Source organism: Acipenser ruthenus, chromosome 48, assembly GCF_902713425.1.
Source record: "Acipenser ruthenus chromosome 48, fAciRut3.2 maternal haplotype, whole genome shotgun sequence".
Taxonomy (NCBI): domain Eukaryota; kingdom Metazoa; phylum Chordata; class Actinopteri; order Acipenseriformes; family Acipenseridae; genus Acipenser; species Acipenser ruthenus.
Window position 1 is genome coordinate 460,354 of NC_081236.1, and position 14,677 is coordinate 475,030.

General features: G+C 45.3%; 1 protein-coding gene across 1 annotated transcript; it reads left to right on the forward strand.

Moving 5' to 3' along the window:
• Positions 1-1,142: 1,142 nt before the first annotated feature.
• Positions 1,143-8,969, forward strand: LOC117404512 (zinc finger MYND domain-containing protein 15-like). The gene is made up of 13 exons (XM_059014486.1): positions 1,143-1,455; positions 2,326-2,512; positions 2,657-2,818; positions 3,007-3,407; positions 3,783-3,941; positions 4,195-4,287; positions 5,477-5,593; positions 6,424-6,512; positions 6,869-6,970; positions 7,119-7,248; positions 7,582-7,640; positions 8,259-8,419; positions 8,717-8,969. Exons 1-13 carry the CDS (start codon positions 1,143-1,145, stop codon positions 8,967-8,969), a joined length of 2,226 nt encoding a protein of 741 aa, XP_058870469.1.
• Positions 8,970-14,677: the final 5,708 nt, after the last annotated feature.

A 14,677-nucleotide genomic window follows, 5' to 3' on the forward strand; every position in this document is an offset into this window, starting at 1 on the left:
TGCTAATTTTGTTTTGTTTCTTTTTAAAAAATCTATCAGCTTTTTTTGTCATATAATCATTTGTATTTATCTTTCATAAAACAAAAAATAACAATGATAATAATAATAATAATAATAATAATAATAATAATAATATCAACATTACTGCTTAGAGAACACAAGTACTGTACCACAAACAATACATTCAAAGTAATACATGGTCATGATAAATATAACAATATATTCAACATATACATCATTAGATATACATTTCGGCTTCTAATCGATAAACTGTATTTGTATTTGACACCCGATCCGATTGACATCAGTCGATTCAATGGGACATTATCAAGCAAAGATCATCCCATAGGATTGAGCCAGTAGGTACCAATCGCTCCCAGCAGGTATAGGATCAGATCAAGCGCCTTAATGGATATCGCCGATATAGGAGCCGCTAGAGGGCGCTAAACAAGCGGTGTTGAAATAATAGTTTAATAACAGTTAGGTTTAGGGGTTGAGATTAGGTTTAGGGGTTGAGATTAGGTTGGTTGTAGACATCAGGTTTAGGGGTAGGGGGTAGATTTAGGGGTTAGAAGGTCGCCCCATTGCTTTGGGATGATTTTTGCTTGATAACGTCCCATTGAATCGACTGATCTCAGTCAGGTCGGCCGGGTTAACTGCGATGCGCAAACAAGACCACATCTCAACTGACACCCGTAGACTTTTTAAATCAAATGTTTGTTGTTTTTTTTTTTTAAAACAATTAAAAAGTGAGTCGATTTTCTTTTTTAAGGTTTTGACCCTCCTCTTAACAATATTATTAAATATTAACTTTCGCGATATGAGATCCGTTCTAATTGGTTTTGTACAAATTCAATAATAATAAACATGATATCTATCTATCTATCTATCTATCTATATATATATATATATATATATATATATATATATATATATATATATATATATATAATTTAATATTTGAACATTTTAATTGTGTTCTTTAAGCAGCAATATGCTTAATAATAATAATAATAATAATAATAATAATAATAATAATAATAATAATAATGTGTGTTTTGGTTTATGAAAAAACGAATCAAAATTATTCTACCAAAGGAAAATAAAAAATGATTCTATAATCCGTTCTTCTTCCAGTACTCATGGAGTTTGTAACGGGATACCGCGACGCCCTGGTGGATTTTACCGACTCTATGTTCCGCTGGTACCGAGCTTACCTGGTGGAGGCTGCCGGACTGGGAGCCGCGGTGGGTCTGGCCGGGAGAGAGGACCGCTGCGCCGGTCTCCCGGTTGACGCCGCCAGCCCGCGTTGGATTCTGCACGTCCTCAGCGGCTCGGTCAGCGGGCACGCACAGCCGCTGGACGAGCGCTTATTGAGGGACAGCGAGGCTCTGCTGAGCGCCCAGGAGCTGCGGAGCTACGTTTCCACGGGCAACCAGCACGGAGCGCAGTACCGTCAGTGATGATGATTATTATTATTATTATTATTATTATTATTATTATTATTATTATTATTATTATTATTATGCCTTTCATTTGTTTTAAATAGCTGAAAAAGTAGTTTTGGACACTATATATATATATATATATATATATATATATATATATATATATATATATATATATTGTATTTAAATTTGTTTGTAATTGTTTATATGGGAAAAAAATCGCATTCTCATATCTCGATCCGGACGCATATTTATGTCTCCCATCCGTTTGTCTCCATTGAGGTAGCCATGCAGGAAAAGGTTAAAAAAATGATCTTAAAGCTAACATTTGAAGGGGCTTACATAAGATTTGATACACATGAATACTAAAACAAGAACAGACAAAATGTTTTATGCAAATATACAAATATTCCATAATATCAACTTCCATAATAAATAATTCATGTTTGCCATTGAAGATCATTGAGGGTATAGTTAGCACACTGTGGTCCCATTCTACCAATGGCAGCCTCATCCCATTGTATCAGCCCTATACTTGTGCTACCATTGCCCCTCATTATAATACAGAACCATTATTGCATTGCCATTGAAGATCATTGAGGGTATAGTTAGCACACTGTGGTCCCATTCTACCAATGGCATCCCATTGTAAGTGCTACCATTAGCCCTTTTATAATACAGAACCGTTGCCTTGCCATTGTCGCGTCATTGTCTGTCTGCATTGCCATTGGAGATCATTTAGGGTATAGTTAGCATACTGTGTGGCCCCATTCTGCCAGCCTCACCCCATTGTAGCTGCCTCCCATATGAAGACTGGAAGAGGTCGTCATATACGGTGTTTTAAGCCACTGCCTGCTTGTCTCTGCCACTCTCACAGCTCAGCCGCGGCTCCTGTTTGTGACCGACGAGCGCGGCGCTCTCCTGGGGTTTGAGTTCGGGGAGCCGGCGGGCGCTCTGCCGGAGATTATCGCGGGGCTGCTGTGCCGCTGCATGGAGACCCCGCTGAGCGGCGGGGAGCCCCGAAGACCAGAGAGCATGGCAGTGGGGGACGCGCAAGTGCACCGGTGAGACGCGGCTTCTTTTGAATCTCCTTTTAAACAAGACGTGGCTGCTTACCCGGGAGTGACTTACTGCTGTACAGATTTAGAGATGTACTACAGTTTCTCATTACAACAAACTCACAGCTGATTCCCTCCCCCCTCCCCCAGTCTCCTGCAGGAGGGCTCCTGTCTGTCGCGTCTGGGGGTGGTTCTGTCCACACCGTGCCTCCGGGGCTGGGGTCCCACAGAAGGCTTCACCCTGAGCTCCGCGCACCTCCGAGCGTGTCACGTGTGTAAGAAACGTGGCTTCGAGGCCACGCTAACACTCTGGTAAGGCGAGGAACCCACAGAGAGAGAGAGAGAGAGAGAGAGAGAGGGAGGGAGAGAGAGAGAGAGAGATAGGGATAGGGAGAGAGAGAGGGAGAGGGAGAGAGAGAGAGGGAGAGAGAGAGGGAGAGAGGGTGTGTGTGTTGGTTTTTCTATTTCAGCACTGTGGTTCGAAGTGGGTAACCCTAAAATGATGACAGTGGACATGGGGAAACTTATCCCATCTCTCTCTTCCTCTCTCTGTCTCGCTCTCCCTCTCTCCTCTCCCTCTTTCACCCTCTTCTCTCTCTCTCTACCTCTGCCTCCCCCTCTCTCTCTCCCTCTCTGTCTCGTGCTCCCTTTTTCACCCCCCTTATCTCTCTCTCTCTACCTCTGCCTCCACCCTGCTGTCCTCCTCTCCCTCTCTCTGTCTCCCCCTTCCCTCCGTACAGTGTCAAGTGCCGGGCTGTGTTTTATTGCTCTGAAAAATGCCAGAAAATCGACTGGGTAAAGACCCCTGATGACGTCAGTCACCAAAACTGGTGCTCCAAGCTGCAGGGCTACATGACCCGCGAGAAGCTGCTGGCAAACTTACCCTTCACCTTCACACAAGGTACAGTCTTAATAATAATAATTATTAATTCATCATTTAGCAGATGCTTTTATCCAAAGCGACTTACAGAGACTAGGAGGGTGAACTCTGCATCATCAACAACTGCTGCTGCAGAGTCACTTCCAATAGGAGCTCGTTTGTTTGACGTCTCATCCGAAGGACGGAGCACAAGGAGGTTCAGTGACTCGCTCAGGGTCACACGCAGGGAGTCAGTGGCTGAGCCGGGATTTGAACCTCCAGGTTTCAAGCCCCTTTCTTTAACCACCAGACCACCGAACCCACTGTGTGTTATAGTCTGGGCTGTTTTATTTTTAATGGTAAAAAATGGATGATTTCTCTGCACTAAAAATGTCATGATATTTAATTCCCTCACAGAAGTGACCTCTGACACCTTCGACCAGGAGCGCTTCCTGTCCTCCAGAGCACTGAATTGTGGGTACTGGGCGAAGCAAAGCATGCTGGTCCAAGCCTTCAACTATGAGCTGCTGCCTTTTTGGGATCCCAGCACTGAGTGCACCCCCGTCTGTTTCCGAGGTTCGTACGGCACACCTGTGGGAATTCAACCAATCACTATGAAGGATTTTTCCTCACCAGAACCCTGTGATGCAATTATAACCTTGTAACCCATGGCAGCACCATTCATTGTTTTGCATTTAAATAACCTTAGAACGGTGCCCTGTGTTCTGTGCATTGGGATGACATCACTGCAGACTGCATGCACTGGAATGTTGATAAATGCGTACAGGTGATTGGTTGATTTCCGTATTTACGCCCCGCCCCCCTCCAGGAAGGATGAACCCTTATGCCCCCCTGAAGAAGGAAGGAAGGATCCTGATGCAGACTGTCCCAGTCGCGGGTCCCAGTGTCAAAGCACCCCTGAGTAAATATCCCACCTCTCCATCTCTCCATCTCTCTCCTTCTCTCCATCTCTCCATCTCTCTCCACCTCTCCATCTCTCTCCATCTCTCCATCTCTCCATCTCTCTCCACCTCTCCATCTCTCCACCTCTCCATCTCTCCATCTCTCCATCTCTCTCCATCTCTCCTCTCCATCTCTCCATCTCTCTCCACCTCTCCATCTCTCTCCATCTCTCCATCTCTCTCCATCTCTCCATCTCTCCACCTCCATCTCTCTCCACCTCTCCATCTCTCTCCACCTCTCCATCTCTCCATCTCTCTCCACCTCCCCATCTCTCTCCACCTCCCCATCTCTCTCCATCTCTCCATCTCTCTCCACCTCCCCATCTCTCTCCATCTCTCCATCTCTCTCCACCTCTCCATCTCTCCATCTCTCCATCTCTCTCTCTCCATCTCTCCATCTCTCCATCTCTCTCCACCTCTCCATCTCTCCATCTCTCCATCTCTCTCTCTCCATCTCTCCACCTCTCCATCTCTCTCCATCTCTCCATCACTCTCCATCTCCATCTCTCCATCTCTCCACCTGTCCATCTCTCTCCATCTCTCCATCTCTCTCCATCTCTCCACCTCTCTCTCTCTCCACCTCTCCATCTCTCTCTCTCTCCATCTCTCCACCTCTCTCTCTCTCCACCTCTCCATCTCTCTCTCTCTCCATCTCTCCACCTCTCCATCTCTCTCCATTTCTCCATCTCTCTCCACCTCTCCATCTCTCTTCATCTCTCCATCTCTCCATCTCTCTCCACCTCTCCATCTCTCTCCATCTCTCCACCTGTCCATCTCTCTCCATCTCTCTCTCTCCATCTCTCCACCTCTCCATCTCTCCATCTCTCCATCTCTCTCTCTCCATCTCTCCATCTCTCTCCATCTTTCTTTCTCCATCTCTTTCTCCATCTCTCTCCATCTCTCCACCTCTCCATCTCTCTCTCTCCATCTCTCCACCTCTCCATCTCTCCCTCTCTCTCCATCTCTCCATCTCTCTCTTTCCATCTCTCTGGTCACCTCAGTGTTTATTTTCTCAAATACCGAAGAAAAAGAATTACATTTAAAAGCATCATATCAAGCAATTTGACAGCCGCTCTCTCTCCCCCTCTCCCGTTGTCATTATCTGCTCCCTCCCTCCCTATCTCTCCCCCCCTCTCCCCTCTCTCTCAGCCTCGTGGAGTGATTATTACGCGTGGCGCGGGTTTGATCTCGACTCTCCCGTGGCGGCTCTGCTCTCCTGCCCGCTGACCATCTATTACATCATCACCTCCCTCGCCCCGCACCACTGTGAGTGTCCCATCTCCCTTCACACCTCTGCAGAAACCTGGCTCTGCCTTCAATACGTCCACAGCTCTGGCCAAAACTTTAGCATCCCCCCCTATATAGAATTAACTAATCCTGCTTCATAAAGTGGAATGAAACCTGCTGGATAATGTTAACATGTTGAATCACACAACGCTGTGTAGTTTTCCACGTGCTGAACGAAAAGACCGAAAAATTAAATTTCCAAATCTAACATGAAATATTACTGTACTGCTATTATGGCTTCCGGTACAGACTTTTTTTTTTTTTGCGATATCATTTTGTAGTTTATTTGATAACATGATGTTGAATAAATGATCTAAATTATGTTCATATAGTTTAATTAATGTCTCAATCCTAAGATTCTAGATGATGCAGAGCTGTAGATTTTAAACATCACAGAATATCGCATTGTTCTTTAATAAGAGGGACTTTCATAGCAACACAGCTCTATAAAAAGATTGCTCTAGAACCCATACGCTAGAACCCTGGCTCTAGAACCCGTGCTCTAGACTTTTCCTTCGTTCAAAATCCGACAGACTGAACCACGTCCAAGCCAAGCAAAACCACAGCTGGGTGTCATTTTTCGAATTTAGGTTTTTCTTTCTCTTCCAAAATTGTATAAACAGAATCCTTCCTGAAGCTTTGCAGAGTGCTGTGTTTCTTTCACAGGAGGGTACACAACTCTGGGGGCTCACCCGGGTTATTGGGGCTCGTTCTCCTTGGTGGAATAGCCACGGCACCCTCGTGCGGGGTGTAGCCTCTGCAGAGCTCAGCCACTGACAGCCTTGTTCTCTGTGTCCCATCTGCCACAGTCCCTGAGCTCAATATCCTGACTAAGCAGTCCCTGAAGATCCACATCATAGAAGGAGCAAAGGAGTTCGACATGCTTCTGGTGTTCTGGGTAAGAGACTCCCCTTCCCTGCCCCTTCCCTTCTCTTCTGATTCTTTAAATAGAAGTTGTGGTCCCCGAGGGTCTCCCCTGGTAAAGGCACGGCCGTGTGGTGTGCAGGGGGGAGTCACACAGTCAGGGGAGCGCAGAGGTCCCCGAGGGTCTCCCCTGGTAAAGGCACGGCCGCGTGGTGTGCAGGGGGGAGTCACACAGTCAGGGGAGCGCAGGGGTCCCCGAGGGTCTCCCCTGGTAAAGGCACGGCCGCGTGGTGTGCAGGGGGGAGTCACACAGTCAGGCTCAGACTGAAGCGCGGCCCAGCCTGTGGTCAGTGTGAGTAACCGAAGCTGCCCGCCTCTGTCCTTATCCAGGAGCTGTCCGTCCTGCTGCCACACGTGGCCTTTGAGATCCAATTCGTGGGGGAGGCACTGCCGAAAGAAGCCGACGAACAGCAGGCGGTCCTGCAGAGGAAGGTACGGCCAATACAGCTTCCCCTTTAAGAGCGAAATCAGCGAAACAGTCGCTGGGTCATTTGACAATAGACCATTTTGCTAAAACACGCAGATTAAACTGAATAGGCAGAAGTGTGACTGTGAAAGCACGCTTTTCTCCCCAAACCAGGATGGTCACGTGACTCTGGTGCACCCCAACTTCGTCTCCGAGGAGAAAACGGACAAGAGGATCGTCCGGGTCAAAGGTTACTCCCGGCCCTATCACATGCTGCAGGGACCCAAGCCTGACCTTGTGATTGGTGAGTTCAACGAGGGGGGGGGGTGGGGCTGGCAGGGGCGTGTTTTAAATACTAGAAGGGATGAAAATCGCGGTTTGATCCACCCCTGATTTTACTAGGAGTCTAATAATAAGACACACCTGAGTTTGTTGCCTAGACACACAGTGGCGAATCAAGCTCATAGTAAAACCTGGAATGGGTGAAACTGCTACGCAACAGGAGTCTTATTTCCATCCCTGGATAGTCTTGACTGTCTTGGAGTTGGAGCTAACTGGGATTGTGATGAGTATTTTCATTGAAAATGTTGTTATCGTGCAATCCTAGCTGAAGGTGTGTCTCTTTGTCGACCTGCAGGGTTTAACTGTGGCTTTGGACTCAGTGACACCTGGATCAGCTCCCTACCCAGACTGCAGGTATGCACAGACAACGAGGCCAGCAGACCAGCGATAGGGCTCTAGTGCCTTCATCAGGGTTATTGAAACTAAACTGAGTCAAGCAGACCAGCATTTGGGCTCTAGTGCCTTCATCAGGGTTATTGAAACTAAACTGAGTCAAGCAGACCAGCGTTTGGGCTCTAGTGCCTTCATCAGTGTTACTGAAACTAAACTGAGTCAAGCAGACCAGCGTTTGGGCTCTAGTGCCTTCATCAGTGTTATTGAAACTAAACTGAGTCAAGCAGACCAGCGTTTGGGCTCCAGTGCCTTCATCAGTGTTATTGAAACTAAACTGAGTCAAGCAGACCAGCGTTTGGGCTCTAGTGCCTTCATCAGTGTTATTGAAACTAAACTGAGTCAAGCAGACCAGCGTTTGGGCTCTAGTGCCTTCATCAGTGTTACTGAAACTAAACTGAGTCAAGCAGAGCAGCGTTTGGGCTCTAGTGCCTCCAGTGTTACCGAGTGTAAAACTAGAGGAAACTGAGTCCATAGCATTGAGTAACTGATCAGCTCAGAGCGCGAATGAACAGAGTCCATCAGAGATCCGAGCGAAACGGCTCCTTAGCGCCCCCTGTCTGTGCTTCTCTGTGTCCGCAGTCCCTGAGGGTCCCGGCCTATTTCTCGGAGTGCAGCGAGTACAGCTGTGCCGTGAGCCAGCAGAGCATGAGCACAGCGACCGGGGGATCTGTCAGCGAGGCCAGGGTTAACCCCTTCCGCTCCCCGCTGCGCGTCGCCGGGGGCGACAACAACATGCCATGGTGAGGGAGAGAGACGAGAGTCACACGCACACACACGCACACACGCTTTAACCCCACGGCAACTTCTGAAGCTGTAGGTGACATTTGAAGGAGGTTTGGTGGTCCACTGGTTAGAGAAAGGGGCTCGATACCAGGAGGTTCAAATCCCGGCTCAGCCCCTGTGTGTGACCCTGAGCGAGTCACTGAACCTCCTTGTGCTCCGTCCTTCGGACGAGACGTCAAACAAACGAGCTCCTATTGGAAGTGACTCTGCAGCAGCAGCAGCAGCAGCAGTTGATAATGCAGAGTTTTTCGCAGGTACTCCAACGGTTTCCTCTTCCACCTGATTTATAAAGTCGCCCAGAACAGCAAACGTGAGCAGCAGCAAGCACAGAACCTACAGCACCCCCACCTGGTCAACCCCCACCATTACACCCAGCCACAGCACGGCAACCGTACCACCGCCGCCAGCAATCCCAGCGGCCCCGCGGGCACGCCCCCCGACAGCGGCAAGCGGACGCGCAAGGAGAAGAAACAGGCACGCAACGCGGGGCGCCGGAGGAAGCAGTGAATCATGGGAGAGGAGGAGGAGGAGGAGGAGGAGGAGGAGGGGGGGGTGGAAACGCGAGGAGACGATCACAAGAATATATGTTTGTTTTTTGTTTTTTGTTCATAGTAATGTTTTAATAAAAGCAACAAAAAATACCAATAAAATACAATTAAACAAAGTTCAATTATTTTACCCCAAAACTCTCCCCAATTTTAGAATGTCCAATTATATATATATATATATATATATATATACATTTTTATATAGTGCCTTTCAGAGTGGACCACCATCACAAAGCACTTTACAGAGGCAGGCTTATTATTTATTTCTTAGCAGACGCCCTTATCCAGGGCGACTTACAATTGTTACAAGATATCACATTATTTTTACATACAATTCCCCATTTATACAGTTTTTACTGGAGCAATCTAGGTAAAGTACATTGGTCAAGGGTACAGCAGCAGTGTCCCCCCACCTGGGATTGAACCCACAACCCTCCGGTCAAGAGTCCAGAGCCCTGACCACTACTCCACACTGCTGCCCCTATATGCAGAGTTACTTCCAATAGGACGTTGATTTAACATCTCATCCACAGTGACGGAGCACAGAGAGGTGAAGTGACTTGCTCAGGGTCACACACAGTGAGTCAGTCAGTGGCAGAGGTGGGATTTGAACCGGGGACCTTCTGTTTACAAGCCCCTGGACTTTAACCAGTGAATATTTTTTTTTTGAGTGCAGGACACACAGGACTGAGGTGTTCGGTTGTGACGCATGAAATGAACTTGCTTGTTTGTGACACTAGGGGGCAGGCTAACCCCGTGGATAAGTTGTAAAGACAGCATTAGTTTATCCTTGTAGCTGGAGATTCACGAGAAAACCTCAAAATGTGTCGCTTGTATCCTTGATACACCTACCTGCCTGAACGCCTCAGGGTGTGAGAATGTGTCAGTTTTCGGTCAGTGACACAGAAACGACAGGAGCGCGTGTGAAATCGTTAGATCACTTTGTGCTTTAATAAGGCCTCTTAAACAACTTCGAAAAAAGATAATGTGTTCCTTTTCTCTTGCTGTTTTAAATAAATTGCATGTATGGTTTATTGAAGACAAGAATTTCAGTTCCAGTGGTTTGATTTCATACTCAAAACAGCAACACCACGGAAGCCATGGGGTGTTCTGATACATGTGCACGCTGCTGTACTTGTGTGATATAAAAAGCTACAACATGCACACAGTCTGTATATCATACAGGCTGTACTTGCAGGACCATTGCAATAATGAGCCACGCTGCCTCTATAGCCATGGGGATTAAGATCTGCAGAGACACCTTTAAATCGCTAACAGCTTGCATAACAGTATCCACTGTGCAAGAGAGACACAGGGGAGTGCTTACAGGTACTAGAAATACATGTCATGTTAGATTTCGTTAGCATAACATGTATTCATCAGATTTCATTTGGCTTTATTATTATTATTATTATTATTATTATTTATTTCTTAGCAGACACCCTTATCCAGGGCGACTTACAATTGTTACAAGATATCACATTATTTTTACATACAATTCCCCATTTATACAGTTGGGTTTTTACTGGAGCAATCTAGGTAAAGTTCCTTGCTCAAGGGTACAGCAGCAGTGTCCCCCACCTTGGATTGAACCCACGACCCTGCGGTCAAGAGTCCAGAGCCCTAACCACTACTCCACACTGCTGCCCCGTAACACAGTAACACAGGTAGGTTTAGCGGAAGAGGGTAGATTTAGGGGTTAGCATTCCTATGAGGTGATTTTGCTTGCTAACGTCCCGTTCTAATCAGGTCGGCTGCAGGAATGCTGGCGCGGTCGAATCTTTTAAATCAAACTGAAAAACGTTTTGTGTTTGAGTTATTTGTGAGCTGGATTGATCGAGCAATTTTGATTTTGTATTGTAAAGCGTCCACATGAAGAGCACTATATAAAAGCAAATGATATTGTATAATAATATTTGTGAGCTGGAGCTTGTGAGAGAGAGAGAGAGAGAGAGAGAGAGAGAGAGAGAGAGAGAGAGAGAGAGAGAGAGAGAGAGAGAGAGAGAGAGAGAGAGAGAGAGAGAGAGAGAGAGAGAGAGAGAGAGCAGGCAGGCAGGGGGAGTGTGTGGGCTTGTTTAAGCGTGGTATAGCGTGGCTGTGATTGAAAGAATGCAAGCCTGCAGGCTCGAACGTGACGTTCAGCCTGTATTCTCTTTCCAACATGCAAAAAGAATTTGGAGCCCCAGGAAAAGTCTTTAAAAAAAAACAAATTCTTGCAATAGTGAAGCCAATAACTCGTCTCACTGAGCACGTTTCAATACACCAGGGGACCTGGAGCCAATAACATGGACACCTTGGGAACCAGAATACTGCCCAGCTCAACTATAAAAGCATACAGACTATTATTATTATTATTATTATTATTATTATTATACAATACAATATCATTTGCTTTTATATAGTGCTCTTCATGTGGACGCTTTACAATACAAAATCAAAATTGCTCGATCAATCCAGCTCACAAATAACTCAAACACAAAACGTTTTTTTTCAGTTTGATTTAAAAGATTCGACCGCGCCAGCATTCCTGCAGCCGACCTGATTAGAACGGGACGTTAGCAAGCAAAATCACCTCATAGGAATGCTAACCCCTAAATCTACCCTCTTCCGCTAAACCTACCTGTGTTACTGTGTTACGGGGCAGCAGTGTGGAGTAGTGGTTAGGGCTCTGGACTCTTGACCAGAGGGTCGTGGGTTCAGTCCCAGGCGGGGGACACTGCTGCTGTACCCTTGAGCAAGGTACTTTACCTGGATTGCTCCAGTAAAAACCCAACTGTATAAATGGGGAATTGTATGAAATAATAATGTGATATCTTGTAACAATTTTAAGTTGCGCTGGATAAGGGCGTCTGCTAAGAAATACATAATAATACTATCAAACTATTATTTCAAAACTGCTTTTTAGCGCCCTCTAGCGGCTACTAAAGACTCTACCTGTTGGGAGGCTAGTAGATGCCTACTGGCCCATTCCTGTGGGATGATTTTCCTTCATAACGTCCCATTGAATCGACTGATTCTAATCAGATCGGGTCCACCAGGCCCCTCCTAATTTTAGATGACTTCTAGGAACAATCAAAAGTTGAGCATTTGCTGATCTCAAGGGGCCAAAAGTTCCTGTAAATATACACTGCCAAAAAACCATGAAGAGCCTTATAAGTCATGAGCAGAATTTTAAAATCACTCCTGAATTTAATATCCTGAATCCTGAATTATTATTATTATTATTATTATTATTATTATTATTATTATTACAAATCTAATATTATTTTGATTATTGTTATTATTATTATTATTATTATTATTATTATTATTATTATTATTATTATTATTATTACGAATCTAATATTATAATTATTATTATTATTATTATTATTATTATTATTATTACGAATCTAAATGTATTTGTAATGCAAGAATCTAATCTTATTTTCTTGTGGTTGTTTGCTTTAAGAAAATTTGCTGCAGAATTTGACTGAATTTGAATGGGAGGGGGGGAAAGGCTGTAAGGTGATTTGCTAAAACTCAGGTTACAGGATGCAAGCCGTGTCTGACCATGTGACCTGCATCGTTTGTTACAAAGCAGCACAGAACGAGTGTGTGTTAATTAAACCCACGTGAATTAACAGGGGGGCGGAATTCAGAACGAATGACTTCAGAACTTCTACATTCCGGTGTTGTTCCTGTGGGATTCAGCCAGGTATTTGTTATGAATCTGCGGCCTCTATTTTGAAGCTGTTCTGCTCCGCTGTGTTCCTCTAAACAGATCCCAAACCCGGTCCAGGGGACCCCCCTGTAAGTGTACCCTCATTCCAACTGAGCTCTCAATTACTGAACTAGACCCTTAATTGAACTACTAATTAGCTTAATTTGGCCTTTTTCACAGTTCTCAGCTCCTATGAAGTTGGAGATTTTGGCTTAACAATAAAATGTTGTAAATAACTTGAAATCTGCAACTTTGCAGAAGCTGAGAACAATTTTAAAAAGCCCTGATTAAGCTAAATAATAGTTCAATTAAGGGTCTGGTTCAGTAATTGAGAGACATTCAAGGGAACAGTCACACTGGAGAGTTGAGGAAGTGGTTCTGAGCGTGCGAGGCTTGATAGATCCTGGTCTGATCAGATCACAATCTCCCGCAGTGATAATTCCACTTCCTCTCTCTCATTTCCTCTGTCACTTACAGGATCGGTTTTTAAGGCGGCATCGCTGGTTTTTTGGGTTTTTTTAAGGTGGAATGACAAGTTGTGTTTAAACAGTTTGTCTCTTTTCTGCCGTTTGATTTTTATCAAGTTTTTTTATTTATTTATTTTTTCTTGCCTGCCTTATCTTGGCAGGACCGCCTTGATAAATGAGATCTATACCTCAAGGGTTAGACCAAATGAAGAAAAAACATACCTTCTGACATAGAAGCCCCCATCTGGCCCCTACTGGCATTTTTTAAACAAAATTCAAACCCAATTCAAATGCAAAAAGCGACCAAAATCTCAATCTAGGAGTAACAGGACCATTTAGACCAGCGGTTTTGAACCCCCGGTCCTGGGGACCCCCTGCTGTGTCTGCTGGTTTCCATTCCCACTGAGCTCTCGATTACTGAACTAAACCCTTAATTGAACGGATCATTAGCTTAATTAGACCTTTTTTTAAATTGTTCTCAACTCTTAATAAACATTTTTCAACTCAACTATAAAATGTTATCAGTAACTTGAAATCTGCAACTTTGTAGGAGCTGAGAACGATTAAAAAGGTGTGATTAAGCTGATGATCAGTCTCATGAAGGGTCTAGTTCAGTAACGGAGAGCTCAGTTGGGATGAACGGGGTAAAGGATCGGGGCTGGGTGTAATGGGAGTCTTCGTTTCCATCACCGGAGTGAGACTGGAGCGAGCTGGGTCGCTGCAGCAGCTTGAAACACGGCCAAATGGAAAAGTTTGCTCTCGTGCGTGGAGGCTGTGTGGTCCAGTGGTTAAAGAAACGGGCTTGTAACCAGGAGGTCCCCGGTTCAAATCCCACCTCAGCCACTGACTCATTGTGTGACCCTCAGCTTAACCTCCTTGTGCTCCGTCTTTCGGGTGAGACGTAGTTGTAAGTGACTCTGCAGCTGATGCGTAGTTCACACACCCTAGTCTCTGTAAGCCGCCTTGGATAAAGGCGTCTGCTAAATAAATAATAATAAAGAGAAACAATAGACGGCTGTAAATATTGCATGAATCGAAAACAAAGAATCACGTGAAATATTTAGAAGGGTTGTAACGAGAAAGGGCATCCCCAGGCTGATGATGTCGGAGTCTTTCCTCAAATGACAGCACCACTGTCGTGCCAACCCAAGGTTCTACCATTGGTAGAATGGCACCACAGTGTGCCTAATGATCTTCAGTGGCAATGCAGACAGACAGCAGCACTGCAATGGTTCTGTATTATACTGAGGGCCAATGGTAGCACAAGTATAGGGCAGCTTTTTCTGCCTTTGGTAGAATGGGACCACAGTGTGCTAACTATACCCTCAATGATCTTCAATGGCAATTCAATAACAGTTCTGTATTATAATGAGGGGCAATGGTAGCACAAGTATAGGGCTGTTACAATGGGATGCCATTGGTAGAATGGGACCACAGTGTGCTAACTATACCCTTCCTCAATGATCTTCAGTAGCAATGCAGACAGGCAGACCCCTC

What these genes read in the sequence shown, in the direction of transcription:
- LOC117404512 (XM_059014486.1), top strand. Translation starts at nt 1,143, where the DNA reads ATGGAGTTTGTAACGGGATACCGCGACGCCCTGGTGGATTTTACCGAC. An exon ending in ACCCTTCACCTTCACACAAG is followed by an intron (nt 3,408 to 3,782) that starts GTACAGTCTTAA and finishes ATTCCCTCACAG; the next exon opens with AAGTGACCTCTGACACCTTC. An exon ending in CACCCCCGTCTGTTTCCGAG is followed by an intron (nt 3,942 to 4,194) that starts GTTCGTACGGCA and finishes GCCCCCCTCCAG; the next exon opens with GAAGGATGAACCCTTATGCC.